Source organism: Eucyclogobius newberryi, unplaced genomic scaffold (assembly GCF_026437365.1).
Source record: "Eucyclogobius newberryi isolate DKJ021-1_F unplaced genomic scaffold, fEucNew1.0.hap1 SCAF_22, whole genome shotgun sequence".
Taxonomy (NCBI): Eukaryota; Metazoa; Chordata; class Actinopteri; order Gobiiformes; family Gobiidae; genus Eucyclogobius; species Eucyclogobius newberryi.
In genome coordinates, this window is record NW_027315857.1 from 13310547 (window position 1) to 13327661 (window position 17115).

Sequence of the window (17115 nt, forward strand, 5' to 3'; positions counted from 1 at the left end):
ATTCCTGACACAGACGAAAACCCTTAAGCGCTCTTCAAAGCTGCCAGACTCCATTGACAAAAACAGTAATTTAAGCTAAGCATACACCGGCGTAGCTGTGCTTTAATCTATTGAAGGTAGTCTGACCTGATCCGCTGCCACTAGCTTCTGTTAACTCAAATTACCTCTAAATAATATCATGGCTAATATTTGTCGTATTGTCGATAAGGCTACTGTGCATCACCTGAGGACGTCCTGCTTTAGAAAAACCGCCAGCATTGACAAACATAACATGACGCATTAATTGCAATTCGTTAAACATGGGTATGGATTTTGCCTGTGGCACGATCCAATAATCATGCGGCGAACTATTGTAATTGTGCTATTTAAAGGAAAACATTAGGCATTATTTGAATTGTCATTACACTGTAAACATGCTCTTGAGTACCTTTAGTTTTGGCGTCGCCGCGGTTTCCAATGGCACGAACTGAGCTACACAGAAAGAGTCTGGCAATGATTTTATGAACTTAAAAAAACAGCAAAGAAGATCGAGAAAACGTCAGTCATCGAGGCGATTCAGAACAGAGTGTTTTTGACGCTCGGAGGGGAGAGGATTTTTTAACCAAGGTTCATCAAACTAGCGTGAATGAAGCTAAATGCTACTCCAGGTATATTTTTTGACGAGGAAACAATGTTAGAACATGGCTAAAAGCTCAGAAAAGTAGTCTTTATTCATGTCTGTAAATAGCAAATTGGAATGCAGTGGTCAACTATTACTCAGGAAATATGTTTGCCTCAGCCATTTGATTCAAAGACGGTTCTTTTAATGGGAGATATTTTTATACCGAACTGCACTATTTAATTAGGGAAGAAGGACTGAAGAGGCAGCTTCTGTTTCCCTCGACATAATGGGATCCTTAACGAGAGGCTGCGAGCGCCGACTGAACGAAGATGATGGAGATGGATAACGCTGCCTTACCTGATACCAACAACATTCAAAGAAACAATAATTAGGCTTCATTTGTTTCATTAAATTATTCTCACAAACTGTTTTTTAGCACAGTTTTTGTCCAAATGTTTGTTTTGTTTGGCTCAGAGTTCATTAAGACGAGAGTTCCACGAATATGAAACAGGCACAGCCTTGCCGATAGCTCCAGAAGCAGAATATAATATTTTGGCTGAACTGGAATCGCCTACATTAGATTGTAGAATTGCAAATGTCCTCTGCAGCGTGTTCCCGGCTTCTGTGAATTATTAACCCCAGCTATTTAGCATTTTATTATATTTTGTGTGGAGTGCAGAAAGAAACCAAAGTACAGCTCATTACAGAGAACCGCCGGACCATTGTGGTGCCTTTTTAAGCTCCAATAATAACAGAGTTTCTAAAGAACAGCGAGGACTTGAAGTACTAGCAGTTTTTTGGTAGCAGGTGTGCAAACATACTGCTGTGGCGTAGACACAACACTTCCTTTCCCACTCGCTTGTGTTTCTATGCGCATGCAATGAGCGCACTATCTCAGGGTCCCCGAACAAATGAGCACTGATTGAGCCTGATGTTTTTGCACAATGCTTCACTGGGTTTTCCGTCTTTTTTTTACGCCTGTCGCTGAACAAAAAAGCACACAGGCTAGCTAAAACAGCAGGTGGAGGAACGTTGATCTGAAAATCACCTTGAACTTCAGGATGGGAACGATGGGAATGACCTGTTTTTTTTTTCTAAATTGATGCTTTTGATGTATTCTTGCTGATTTATATTCAAAACTCTGACCCAAAGCTTGAATTTAAGGCGTTTTACGATACGATGAGGTTCTATGAGAGCACTCCATGAAGGAAATGACTCAAACTGTAATGGATAAATACGGCTTAAATGGAACCGTGAACTTCTATGTATTTGTATGGAGTAAAGGATAAGTTATAATATAGAGTTAGCAAAGTGAGACCAGCAGAACCAATTTGATCAAGAATCTATCAGACCGTGTCCTGTTTCAGGCAGAAAAATGTGTGCTCTCCAAAGGGCTCAACTTTTCAGTTACTTCAAACCACGTCCCTACTCTCTACGACGGAACACTCCCGGACCAATGAGGGATTAAACCAAATAATATAGAGTTAGCAAGTCATTTTATTCTCGGAGAACTTGCTCTTTCCATTTGGGTACATATCTGACAATGGCTGAGGTTACATGCAGATGGAGTTAAAAGATTACTCACATCGGATATGGGGTTTGCATGTCATTTCAATCATCTCAAGGGTCCAGATCCCAGACAATAATTTGATTTTAGTCTTGATGTGAAGATGACGAAATGAGACGATTTTTGCACAGACTTCTCAGACTCCTAACATTCTAAATTGTGCACCTTTTTGGTTGTATTATATATAGTCTTCTCGGGTGCAGCTGTTATCACGGTTGGATGTCACTTCTCTCCCCTAACCTAGAATCAGAAAGACAGAAGCTATAGGCCACACTCTCACTCCACAGTGGGATGAGAATACAAATGACCGTTTTGTATCTTGGAGAGAGCGAAGACGGAGAGAGAGAAGAGCCAGGCAGCCTAGGATTGCACACAAAGTCCTTCAAATCCTCTGAGGCGCTAGAGGCCATCATGTGCCGAGCGGTAAATTGATCATGACATAGCACCGCCACAAAAAAGGCGCCCAGAACGTACAAGCGTGTCAACGGCACAAAAGATGAGAAAGAGGATGTAAGGGCTGCACAGAAAGGGAACACACACGGAGCAAGCATTGTAACATCTTGGCTGAGAAAAGCAGCCTCCGAGCTTATCATTTAGCATTCCCTACGAAGATAAACTTTTCCTCGCCGTTCGCCTACCTCGCCTCTTTTCTCAAACACCTCAGTGACACGCGCAAACCCGATATTTCTTAACTCATTTGACAGAATTGCCAGTTTTTCTAGGTTAAACACTCCCTTTGCCTTTTGAAGTGGATTTTAGCGTCCCAGCGCATGCATGTATTAGGCTTACAACCTTGAAATATTAAAAGGCGCAGAGCAGCAAAGGCAGCTGCAGCGTCATGTGCGAGATAGTGACCATCTGGATGAACCTGGTAGGATTTAGTCATGTATCCAAATAGCCAAGGAAAAGTCAATCTACCGATGAAGCATTGGGTGAGAGGTCAGAGGGTGTACGGTTAACCCAAACAGACTCTTGGAATGGAATGAAATTGTGGCTTAATCTTGGAGCATTCGCTGGAAAATCGCTCGTTCAAAATGCCAGACGCCAACGAAATTGCCGCTATGTCAACAATGGCGTTCGGCGTATTGTCTTAAATTGATAATAGAGACCTTTGTTCCAGTTGATTGACAGTTCAGCTAAACACGAGTCCTTCTAAGTGATGCTAATGTTTTGATTGTGTTGATATCGGTAGTCCCAAAGGTATATAAATATAGCAGCTGGAAAATTGTCACGTGCCAAATCTATTCTGATAGCAAGGAATGAGTCTGCACATCCTTTGTACTGGAAATATTGTTGTACATGGTTGGTTGAATTGTTTATGTACAGTACATTCAGAATTCATGATTATCCTCAAAGAAAAACATGTCCATCCTGTTCCGTTTACAGTCATTTTGAGCCTGAACTCGGGTGTTTTACTTTGATCAAGAACATTCTGAACCATTGAAGGACTTTGTGGTTTATTTATTGAGTTATTTAAAGATGTACTGTGTAACTTTTCTGTTGCTGCTCGTCTTCTGATATAGTTCTGCCTGGAATGTTCCACAGTATAGCCTTTAGCTTATCTTTTTATTCCAATAGAGTAAAATAAAAACACTTTCTTACATGTGTGGCGTCTCCTCTTCGCAGAGTTGACCTGTAACCCGACATTGGATATATTTAAATACCTCAACCCTACACCGTAAAAGTTATACAGCACACATTTACATTTTTAAATAATCTCTGGGCTAAAACTGTTAGCTTTTGTTTCTTGACTCAATTTAATTCAGGTGAAGTTACTGTAACGTTGCACATGAATTCATTAGGTTGAATTTTTGTGCATTACTATTAAATACCTCATTCTATCCAGTGAAGATTAGAGACGAAAAAAGTTAATTAACGTTTTCCTATTTTCTTTTAAATGGCGCGTTTCAAAGAGCAATTTAATTTCAGTTTGAGCAAGAAGTGCACTCTGTGAAGTCATTGTCCAATTGGCTTTGAAGTGACGCTTCGCCCTCAGTCTAACCCTTTCATCTTGTGCCTTGGCCCCTCTTGAACTCCCCACTCTTTGCAATTCGACGAAGCCTATTTTTTTTACAAAGCAATGAAATTAAAGAACACTGTACGGATCGGATAGAGTGAAGGATAAGTGGAGGCCATCACCTTATCATTCCAAAACTGGCGCTGTGTTTGTCTGGAGAAGATTGTAGACGTTTCAGGAGATGATTCACGCTGGTTTGGATGAATTTCAACGAACAGGTGTCCATCTCCAGGACAGAAGCACCATTGTGTCCCGAAGTGCTCTTGCCTCCTTTCGCTTTCCCGACCGCAAAATGACTCTAAAATATTTCCCGCTATTCATATTACGTTCTGTCCACCCAGGCTTGTGATTTGGTTAACCGTAGAGCAGTTAGCGGTGATTCTCTGTGGCTTTTTTTTATTCTTCTTCAACAAATGGAGGGGGGCATGACGAGCTTGTCTTTTATGCACCCGACTACAATGGTGAGAGTTTTGTACTTCTCTCTCGGCGCCTGTGGCTATAGAAGTGCGAAAGACACTTGTAGCATACCTCAGCTGAAGCTAAAGCGTCATGTTTCGGTGCTTCCAGGGGTTTTTAATGGATTTATGATTGTATTCTTGTTTAGTCCTTGTTTAGGAACATCAACTAATTGGCTAATTGTTAATAGCAGGTCATAATATAAGTGTAAAAAACTGAAAGAATGATAATTGTGAAGCAAACATAATCAAAGAAGTTAAATATAGCTGTCAATAGCAACAAAAGCAGTGCAAATGTTGTATTCAGTACCATTTAATACACACACACTATTAAGTTTATTAATGCTAATTCGGTTAGCTTAGTTTAGGTTTAAAGTCACTTTGATAATAAATGTTATTGTATTTAAACCCCTGAGTCCGTTTTGTTTCTGTTAAAGTTATGACGTATTTGGGCAAATTTTTTGCATTATTTAAAACATTTTGAGCCTTTTAAAATGTATTTTTGATACACAATAAATTAAATTGTCCTTGTTTTCATACCCGTTGTCCTTCTCTTTTGTTTGGTCCACTAAAGTGACCTTCTCCATTAAAAAGCATGGAGCATATCATTGGCACTTAGAAATTATTGAATCAATTAACATTTGATCAGTTGCACAGCCCTAATTTCTAGTCAATCTCAGCTTCTAAAAAGTAAACCAAAATACAATCCGCTTGTTATCTAGATGCTTTAGTCATATTAACTTTATAATTTTGAAAGTTTGTTTCCGTAAAGCTGGTCACAAGCTAAATATAGATGTAATTGTTGCTTAGAGATGGTGTCAGTAATTATGAATAATCCCACAATTGTGATGTTTCTTCTCACCACAGTCAAAACACTAAAATTAGCTATTGTCACGCCTCTAGTCCTTGTTTAATCTTGATTGGCCTGATAGTCAATTTGGTTTAGCATTGGTCTGGTGTCGAGCTGAAGATTTGACTTTGTAGTCCTAGTTTTGACCTGGTTTGACCTTATTTCAAGGGTTTCCCAAAGTGGCGGCAATCAAAGTACTGTACATTTCCATTCCTTGCTTTGTCCATGGTTACTGTCGGTGCTACTCAAGTAAAGTCCTTTTGCATCGTGTATAGTCCTGCTCCCGTTGACCCTATATTTTACTCGTCGATTTTACCGTCGTCCAAAACTACATGAGACTTTTCTCGACGTATTCCTTCTTCTACACTCTTCTCTCTCACTCCCCAATTACCAATCCCTTTCTGTGGTCGAATGACATTGGGTTTTGACATCCTCTTTGTCACTGGCTGTTTTCAAGGGTCTCTAATCTGCCCCAAAAGACAGGTGAGCGCGGTTGAAAAGCCCGTGGAATTGCAGTCGCCTTTTTGACCTTGCAGTCGCGGTACAGGCGGAGGGGTGTCACCTCAGTAAGAGTCAAATCAAACGCAGTGTGTGCTCGGGCCTTGTGTGCGCCCGTGTGTGCCAAGCCAAATCCTATTAGATCACCTGATAATGTCAAAAAGTGACAGAAAGCGAAGATAAAATGCGGCAATGTTAGCCAACTTTTTTGGGCTCTCAAACTTTGCAGACACGTTTCAAATTCCATGTCGTTCTGCTTGTCTCCCGATAACCATCTACAAGCTGGAGGTCATAGGATCAAACAAGAAGCTAGAGTCACGTGTGATGAGCTCATACTTGGATTGTGAACGACTAGGACCAGAGGCAAATGCTACAAAACCTGTCTCAATACAGGATTAATCGAATTAACACAAATAAAATACTATTCAAGTAATAGAGGAAAATGTTTACCATTTGAATGACACACAAAACTTGTATTATTATAATTATTTTGGATGGGGACAGATAATTACACTACATAAATGTAAACACACCGGATGTAGTCGAAGGCTGATTTCCATCTGTTGTCTCAAGAGGCGGAGTCAAAACAATACAATACATTACGCAATCTATGTCACTGCATCATCTACAATATTGCACCAATCTCACATCCACATTATTGCACTACCCATTCATTGCACGGTCCTCACATTACACAGTCCTCACATTGCACAGGCCACATTATTACACAGGCCACATTATTACACAGGCCACATTATTGCACAGGCCACATTATTACACAGACCACATTATTGCACAGGCCACATTATTGCACAGGCCACATTATTACACAGGCCACATTATTACACAGGCCACATTATTACACAGACCACATTATTGTACAGACCACATTATTGCACAGGCCACATTATTGCACAGGCCACATTGTTGTACAGACCACATTATTGTACAGACCACATTATTGCACAGGCCACATTGTTGTACAGACCACATTATTGCACAGGCCACATTATTACACAGGCCACATTATTACACAGACCACATTATTGTACAGACCACATTATTGCACAGGCCACATTATTGCACAGGCCACATTATTACACAGACCACATTATTGTACAGACCACATTATTGCACAGGCCACATTATTGCACAGGCCACATTATTACACAGGCCACATTATTACACAGACCACATTATTGTACAGACCACATTATTGCACAGGCCACATTATTGCACAGGCCACATTATTACACAGGCCACATTATTACACAGACCACATTATTGTACAGACCACATTATTGTACAGACCACATTATTGCACAGGCCACATTGTTGTACAGACCACATTGTTGTACAGGCCACATTATTGCACAGGCCACATTGTTGTACAGACCACATTATTGTACAGACCACATTATTGCACAGGCCACATTGTTGTACAGACCACATTATTGCACAGGCCACATTGTTGTACAGACCACATTGTTGTACAGGCCACATTATTGCACAGGCCACATTGTTGTACAGACCACATTATTGCACAGGCCACATTGTTGTACAGACCACATTATTGCACAGGCCACATTGTTGTACAGACCACATTGTTGTACAGACCACATTATTGCACAGGCCACATTGTTGTACAGACCACATTATTGTACAGACCACATTATTGCACAGGCCACATTGTTGTACAGACCACATTATTGCACAGGCCACATTATTGCACAGGCCATTCTGTTGTACAGACCAAATTATTGCACAAGCCACATCGTTTTACAGACCAAATTATTCCACAAGCCACATTGGCCACATTCAAATAATGTATATTCACCCCCATTCATATTCAGCCTATAAGTGATGTTTTGTCGCCAAAAAAGACTAATTCAAATCCGAATTGCCACGATAAATGAGTGTAAGTTTGGTTTGACCATAGACAATCCTTCATTTGAGCTGTAAAAGAGTTGCACGTAGGACATTCTCTTGGTGTTAACGGAAGTCCATTCCATAGATGATTACCTGGGGTCTGCGCCTTATGGTAATGTATATTTAGTTCAACTGCAAATGGGCTTTTTCCTTTGAAAGTTTATGACAAGAAAGACATAAACAACAATTGAAGAAATGACCTGGTGACATAGTGACCCAAATGACATCTTCAACAATGCAACCCCTTACTTTAACACTCTAGACCTGTGTTTTTGAGCTTGTAAAGTGTGCTAGACATTTAGTAATAAGTGTGGCAATAGTATTTGTAAAGTAACACCAACATGCTGTCCTGGAAATGAGCATATTTTGCTATAATCTATAATAGTGACATAATTGTACACTTAACACCCTATAAAAAAATTAAAACATAACATACCACACCACACATCCAAGGCTGTTCTTTATTCATTTAATCGGTCAATTTTATGTATCGACTAATTATTTTACCAGGATTTTAAGGATTCGGGGGTGAATTATGAGTTTATTTTGCATTTTTTTATGTAAATACCTACTTTGTACGTTTCTGTGTTAATACTTTATTTTTACATTTTTTATTAAATCTTTCAAGCTTTTGATCAACATTCTTTCGGATCATTTTGTGACCACTCTTGTCCCCTTTTAGTCAATCAAGAATGTCTTTTTAGTCCTCTTCAATCCTACTAACACACCTACATGTATTTTAACCTGATCATCTGACGCACAAACAACATTTTTTCCCACTTAAAACCTCCTCGCACATTTTCCGCACCTCCGAGTCCAGCAGCCGCTCGCCATCTCCGCTCTTGTTTATTGAGTTTTCGCCCGGTCCCCTCATTCAATCTTTTTCTCAATCTGCCACGCTCTGTCTGCCGGGTCAAGGGCACAGGAAAATGATAACATTCGCTCATTCTTTGGTCAAATAAGGAGCGTCGGTGAAAAGACCCAAACAAAAAAAAAACAGTGCAGACAAACAAGCGGCGATGATGGATGGCAGGTGTTTTGTGAGGGGCGCGCGCATGAATCACGGGCGACTTTTGCGGCCGTTTCCGTCGCGTAGAAAAGAACATCAACTAACAATCTTCTGACTCTCTCTTGTTTTGTCAACACCCAACAACTCTCTCCAAAATAAAACCCCAACGCTCAGACACTGTACAATGCAAAAGAAATCAACACGCAATGCTTATATTTGGATTCTTTTTTTGTATGTTCGCAGACATTGACTTCCGGACGAGTTCCTGATCCAAGCAGTGATTTCCACTACAGAATCTTTCAGCCTGTTTTTAAAGCAGTGCCGCTCGAGGACCCCAACATCACAAGCATCCCATACATTCAATACTTATAACAGAGACCTTTACCGTAAACCACGCCTAAACCCGCACCGAAATAGTGCCGATGGACATTTTTAGTCGCAAAATGAGTGTTTATTAGTGCCACCTGCTTTGCCTTTTGTTCACCTTGTCCCAACGTTTTCGAGATGTGTCGTTGCCATCGAATTCGGTGATTTTCCCCCCTTATTTTTCTGTATTATGTGTCATTTAAAAAAAGCACTTTTCCGAGATACCCAGAAGTGATTGCTATTACTCTTTTCAAAGTAAATTATACATACCAGCGTGCATCGCGTGTCCATAACTCCATAACTTTACACGAAATATTTGTAGTGGTGGGTGATATTGAGAAAAATGTATCTCAATAGTTTGTGTATACAGTACGCTTGATGATGATATTTTAACAGCGCATTAAGAAGAATGCGTTAAACGTTACCTCACAGGGCAGAAATTGGGAAAATTACAATATTCTGCCTTTTTTAAGGTAATTTTTAAATGAAAAATCACTTAATATTCAAATTTAGCAAATCAGCAGAACAACAATTGCGATATCATGCATTTTTTGATACATCTCCCACCTCTAAATATTTGTATGTCATTGCATAGTTATTATGTCATTGCTGATTAACAGTAATGACTTATTCTGAAGTGTTTCATAATACCTTATTTTCAAAACTACATTTTTTTTGTTTTCTTTGTTTGATAAATGTAAATAAAATCCACTTTTCTAAGATTTCAAAATAAGACATTGCATTCTGTTTTGATTTACATTTTACACCATTTTTTTTTTTTTTTTTTTTTCAATTGGCCGGGTTATTCTTTGCATCTCCAGCAATGCAAAAAAAAAAAAAAAACACAATAAAATACAACAGCTTTTGACTGTGAACAAGGATGGAGCAGGCGCGTCGACACACTGCCTGGAGTCAGTCTCGGCGGGTGGAGGAGGCAGGTGTTGACAATAGTGCACGTAGCTCCACGGCGAGGCCCTTTTGATAGCATTAGCTTTGTTTTCCAGGTACAGAAGGACTCTGGGAGGGGAGTGACGGGGAGAGGGGGGGAGTCTTTGGTGATGAATGAGTGTTTGGATTTTAAAAGAGATGAATAATTTGTGCGCAGGAGAATGGGGAGAATAGTGGTACAGAGCATGCAGAGTGCGAGGCGTGATGGAGGTAGAAATAGAGATGCAAATGTTGTATATTAGACACATTTGGTCATGAAGGTTTTCTTTTTTGCTGATTTATTTCTTACTTTAGTCAGTGTACATTCTGTTTTTAACAACCTGTACACAATATACTAAAAGACTTTCGTGAATATACAGTTACTCCAGTCTTTTCCGTTTCATCTGTCCTTCACCAAACTGTCCTCCACTATTACTGGACATCCCTTCATAATCTCTGACAGCTCTATTGTGCTCCCCACATTTCGAATATTCCTCACCTACTTTCCTGTGCCTTTGTTTACTTTAAGTCACCCATCCATTCCCCAAAGCACAAAAGATACTTTTGTGTTGCTGCTTTATTCGCATGCTGCAGAAAACATCTATTTTTTCCATTTGCTGTTAAAACCTGACCTATTTCTATTCTGAGTCTAGCCAAGCAAATTGTGTTAAATTCACAGCACATCATCTTTCTGGAATCCCTCTGTGAGAATTATTTCAAATGCTAGCTGATATAGATAAATGTTCCTGTCATGACTTAGTAAAACATGGCATGTCCCTGATTTGAGTTGGCAATGACAGAAAGCCATTGCTCTGCACACATTTCATTCTTTTGTACCCCATACCTCATCATCATTTGTCAGCATAGAGAAGGAACTGTGCCTTCTTAGCTGTTCAGATTTATCTCGAGCTTTCTTCTCCCAATTACTGTTGTCCCTGACTGCGGGGAGGCTCATGGCTCACCCATTGGGTGCTGTCCAATGAATTTGATCCCCTGCTCTGACCGTGGCCATCTGTGTCTGTTGGCGTTGTAACGAGAAAAGAGCGCCTGCTGGTCCTGCCTCCAATCCCAGGCCTGGGCCGCGTTTATGTGCATGAGCAGCGGACAGTGGTAATTTGCTGTGCGGCTTTCAGGCCCACTGCTCAGGGCTTGCATAACCTTGCAGATGATGAAAAACGGATAAAAGGATAAAAATATATTTGGAAATGGAAAAAGAGCCAGGCAACAAACAAGTACTGATGCTGTGTCTCTGCTCAGTTAGGCTAAACAGATATGGGAAACATTCTGCTTATCCCTGAGCTAATCCCTTTAGACAAACGTCCAATCCCTCAAAGCACACGGCTCATTGCAACACTGGCCAGCACGCTGCTTTGTCCAATCACAGTTTACAGGCCGGAATCACAACATGGCTTATTCTTTTTACTTTGATAAAACCATTTAGCATTTTGAAAAAAAACAATCTCTCTCTAGACTGCTGTCAGGGGATTTTAGTCGTTTCTGTGAGCGATGTAAATTTATCAGATATTTTTGATGGAAACAAAATGTCACTGACATCGCCAATGATTTTTCAGCACGTCACATTCGCAAGACTTAATGGACTTGCAACAGCAGAGACACAAAAAACATTCCTGCGTTTGATAAAGAGCTTTTTATTTGTCTGCTTCATTGACAGAACCAGTCGGTGACGTTTCAGGTTGCCAATAAAAGCAGATGTTTTCCTCTGAGGTCATCGTGGACGTTTCTGTCAATAATCTTTTAAAATAACCGTGACACTCTTGCCTCTATATGTACTGAGCCGGGAAGTCTTTAAATTGACCTGCTCATATAAAGTGAGTGTGTGTTTGGCTCCAAATCCCATCGTAGTCTGTGCACCACAATAATGATGCTATTAAACATAGTGCTTAAGCTGACTTTGCTTTCCTTTCCCTTCTCTTGATCCCTCGTTCCTGCTTCCATCTCTCCCACTCTCTCCCACTCTCCCTCTCTCCTCTGACCCCTCCCTCCTCACCCCATGCATCCAATCCCTCCGTTTCTGCATTATTAGTGCATATAGCTCTCTCCTGGCTCGGCACAAGCCATTAGCTGAGATTAGCAGCGAAGGAGCCAGCCCCCTCCCCTGATCCCTCACTTTATTTCTTTCCTTTTTTTTTCCAAGCTAGCCATAGCCGCCACGCTCGCTGACTGATTACCATCCATTATGGGGCCTTATTGTGCTGACAGAGGCAACTTCATGCTGCTAGCCCCGGTCGTAAAGCCAGAAAAAAAAGAGAAGACGGGAATTATAATCTTAGGTCTCGGTAAGTGTAGGAGAAAGTGAGTGAGGAACGAGGGAGGGGGAGATAAAGGTAAGCGAAAGGGATTTGAAAACAGGAAGTGATGCTATGAATGTAGAACGTGGAGACATTTGGAAAGCACCAGATAATTTCCATGATTAAACAGATTGATTTTTACAGATCAGGTCCCCGTGCAAGCCTGAAAAAAAAACAAAAAACTGTATAACAACATTTGAAGACATAATATTGGACATTTACTGAAGTGTTTCAGTAGTTTTGGGTCAATAGGGTACATTTTATTATGTGCATGTGCATATCTCAACTGATGTAATAGTATTTATACAAAAAATGAACACACAGGCCAAACAATGACTTCTAGCGGTACAAATTTAACTTGTGTAAAAGCAGCAACATGAACTTTACATATCGCCTCATAGTATAATGGCTAGTTGTTTTTCTGGACAAAATATATATTTTTCCTCATTCTACTCCCCAGACCCTGTTGCATGTATTGCTATTACTGTCGCTATCCTCGACTAAGCAGAAAGAAAAAAAATCCTCTCTCTAAGTAAACTCTATTACAATTACCGTACGTTTTTTTTTGGTATATTTTTCTTGAAAAATGATTTGTGACTGAGTATTTTGGAGTAGGACTGGTTTTACTAAATGGATGACTGGATGAGAGAGTGATTGCATAAACATAGATCATATTTCATTGGCAATTACTCCATGTTTGACCTCCAGGGATTGCAGATGGAAATGTCACCAAAAAATCACCTGTTCCTAGCATCTTCCCACTAAAAAGGTCAACATTTGTATGCTCATTGTCCCTGATAAATAAACCTATAACTTCTTCCCTTATGATCAGTAAGATAACACTCTCCTACATCGCATAAGCCTCACCAATGACAAATCAAGTCTTTTTATATGTGAGTGCATTAAAAAAACAAATCAAAACAGACCACAAAACAAAATCTATTAATTCCCTTGAGGCTTGCTTTGGTTACAGGAAAGAAAAATGTCGGCTCAGTCAAACTAAAACAGAATCTCAATCTTTTCCCTTATTTTCGATTGGCTTTCACTCCAACTTCCTGGTCTTTGAGAGGCAGAGGATGCTCCCCGCTGACTGGCATTCGGCCCCCAGTCTCCATCACACAGAAGTTATTTAATCATACGCGGTAGCACACTTCAGAGGGAGCTGTCTCTGGTTAAACAGTGAACATGTGTGATTATATATATATATATATACCACATAGTGAGATTTATTTCGAGCGCTAAACCCCCCCAACGGCCCATCGTTTGCTCTGCATCTGGTTCCTGAGCTGCATTTCAATGAGCCTGTCCCAAAATGCCCTGCCAATTCCCCCTGTCACGTCTTTAAATTCTGATACATCGAGGCGACGCGCAAACGACAAGTGGCTGGAACGTGGCAGCAGAGCAGTAAATCTAGACCAATATTCTTTCATTCTTTTTAAAGAGGAGGAACGATAGAACAGTGTTGTAGGTGCTTTCTTTTATTTTTTGTCTTCTGTTCATTTTTTCATGGTGGTGGCCGTGTCCTTCCAAAAACAGACTGGCATCGTTCTGAGCTCTGGAGAGGGATGTTACTATTATTATGATTTATGATTTAACGATTATTCACGATTATTGAGACTGTGACCAAACAACTGTTTCATTTTCTTGCATTCCCGGGGTCTAATATGTTACTGAAACTGAACTTTCTGAAAGACAAAAGTTAAATGTGACAAAAACAACCAAATACATAAAATAGGCTATTTGTATTTGTGAACAAAAAATACTTAATTTTGCTTCTAAAATTGTCACAGTTATCATTTTTTGGTTCTTATGATTATATTTTGACCTGGCTAATCACTATTATTGATAAACCTAATAATCTTGACATCCAGGTCTGGGCTATTGTAATAGTCAAGTCTGGATTAGCACAAAAGGTTAAAAGGTGTTTCAAAATGCCACAATTAATTATCTAATAGTGAGTCACTAATTTGATAAACAGCAGAACTTTTGAACCGTGAGTTTGCATGCATTATCTTCACCGAATCTGCACAAAACACTACATTTTGATATGATCCCGACCAATAGAGTCAATCCAAAACATAAAATGTCAGTGGAAAATTAGCAAATTCAAACTTTTCAAAAATGGCTTGGTCATGTAGTGCAAAATGATATATATTCCAAAAAATGTTTCTTAAGTTGTTAAATTTAATTAAAATCCTTGACGGGGAAGTAGTCATTCTTTTGATACAACCAATTTATAAAAGCAGTGCGAATTGAAAACATTGCATTCCGTTGGCTATTATGTGGCCTTGATGGCAATAAAAGTATTGGCAACTTTAAATACGGCTTGATGAACGGCCGATTCGAAATGCCAAGCTTAAGAACAATCAAATCACCTACTTATCGGTTCCTAACGTGTCCGTCCACAGCCTCGCGCTTAAAATCCATACTAATCGTGCTGTTTACATGCACGGGTGGCGACGCCTTAAAGTGACAGTCTGCACTTCAGTAAATGTCACCGCTGTCATCCATAAACAACCACTTCCTGTGTGCTGGCGCCCCGTAGCACCTCCCACCTCCATGCATCACTCTCAATCACTTACTTTATCTGCTATGTATTTTCTCAACCTCGGCTTTTACGGCTTCCAATCTTGGTCCATTCTCTTTTTGTTTTCGTCTCGCTTAACCCCACCACCGTCTCTCCAACAGCGCCGCCGCTGCTACTGCCTCCTCACTCCATCCCTCCTCTCCTCCCATCTCTTTCTTTCACACCAGTCAATAATGAAAATTGCCTGCTACCTTGAATGGATTATGGGTGTGCGCGGGGGCCCTAGGTAGTTTGTTTGAAGGCGCGCCGGTGTCAAATGAAAAGGCCCAGGCCAATTTCTTTCCCTTGCCTCTGCTCCGTACATACGCACACACAACATTGTCAGGTGAAGAGACACATAAATAGGCCTACAAGCTGGGGTAAACACGCCAGACATCAGTGAGGCAGAGGATCAAGCGAAAGCAGGTAGAATAGTATCAACATTTTACCAGTGGTTGCCTTCTTTTTCTTTCAACGTTTTCATACCGACCTGCCATTGGGTCTGGCAGCCATTTTTAAGGATTTTTTTGAATGAATGTTTGCAGAGATGTTGGCGCAGATCGGGAGTCACGTGGAGCGGTGCAACCTGTTTGTCTCCATGGGGATGTTATTGTATGGTCTGGAATGTTGTACAGTGTGGCATTAGAACTATCTAGCTCCATGGGTACGGAGCCAGGCAAAGCTTGTGGGAACCTTCTAGATGTGCAGCTACAGTCGGTGACAGTAATGTGATACCAACCGCCATAAAACACCAAAGACGAAGACGTTTTTTTCAAATTTAATTTTTGCATTTTTTTTTTTTAAAACAAGATAGTTACTTGCTTTGAAACTTCATGGTAATAACATCTCCAAGGACATGAGCAAGTGCTGGATTTCGCCCTGGAAAAGTTAAAAGCATTTAGAATGGTAAAAAAAAACACATGTATTGGGCAATTAATAGAATTTTAACCCAGATCTAGATATAATCATTACTAATCTTCAATTATACGCTTGGGTTTTTTGATCAATAGGTCTACATTCAATCTTCTGTCAGTAAAATTGCGTTTTTTCAGTTTGAGTTTGAGCTTTGAAAGACGAAATTGGGCTATTTTTCATATTAAATAGTACTGATTAAAAGTGTTTTGTTTAAGATCATGAAATCAGCGCTGGCAAGTTGTAAAAAAGGCTAAAGAATATGTTTTAAAATCATGGATATGCGAAAGATAACCAAGTGAAGAGCTGCACACACAACCCAAACAAGTCTGAGTACCAAACATCAGTGACACCATCATCAAGCGCTACCACTCTCGTTTACCTCCTCATCACTTCCCTCTTCCTCCCCTTGCTCCCTTTGGTCATGTATTATGAATGTTGCCTAATTACTCAGCCCAGAAAAATCCTTGGTACGGCCTGGCACATGCATTTGTTTGCTTTTGTATCTCTTTTGCAGTTGCTCTTGTATGCAAAAATCCTTCTGTGATCGAGTTGTTTATTCTTTTGGCTCCGGCTCCCCGAGATCAAACAGCGAGCAGATTGAGTGGCGACGCGACGCCATTGATGGTCAATCCTCGAGTCGCTGCGTCGCCGGGATAAAGTGCTGAAACATTGCATTGCAGGGATACGGGAATCTTTCATAGTCGTCCTCCTGGCAAACAACATATGCTTCTACAAATCTAAAAAAAAAAGCAAAAAAACGTTGTATATTTGTTTTCTAATGTCAGGCTGCCGTCTTAATTACTACCAGTGTTGCATGATTTAAAACAACTAACAAATAGTTTGGAGAGGCAGCTGCTATAGTTGCTGCCAGTGGGTTACAAATTTCATCTTCAACAGCTAAGTGCAACATAGCAGCATCTGTTGAGAACAAATGACAAACAGCATTGTGAGAAGGTTTTACTGATATTACACATTGGTTAAATAAATAAATACATGTAAATCCATCTACTAAATCTATCTATTTTCTTTTTGTCAGTTTTTCAATCTTAAAAAAAAAAAAAGATATATAAAACACAAAACATAAAGCACGTCCAGAGAGCAATTGG

The 17115-nt window shown here is 40.1% G+C and overlaps 1 protein-coding gene across 7 annotated transcripts in view; it reads left to right on the forward strand.

Moving 5' to 3' along the window:
* Positions 1-17115, forward strand: part of pcdh7b (protocadherin 7b) — a 144433-nt gene that overhangs the window by 33635 nt on the left and 93683 nt on the right. The window contains exon 2 of one of the 7 annotated variants that reach the window (XM_072459339.1): positions 9170-9448. The exons of the other annotated variants lie outside the window; for them this stretch is intronic. Coding sequence (XP_072315440.1) covers positions 9170-9298 — 129 coding nt within the window. The 3' untranslated portion in view covers positions 9299-9448. Of the gene's footprint in view, positions 1-9169; positions 9449-17115 lie in introns of those variants that run through there. 7 annotated transcript variants of the gene reach the window in all.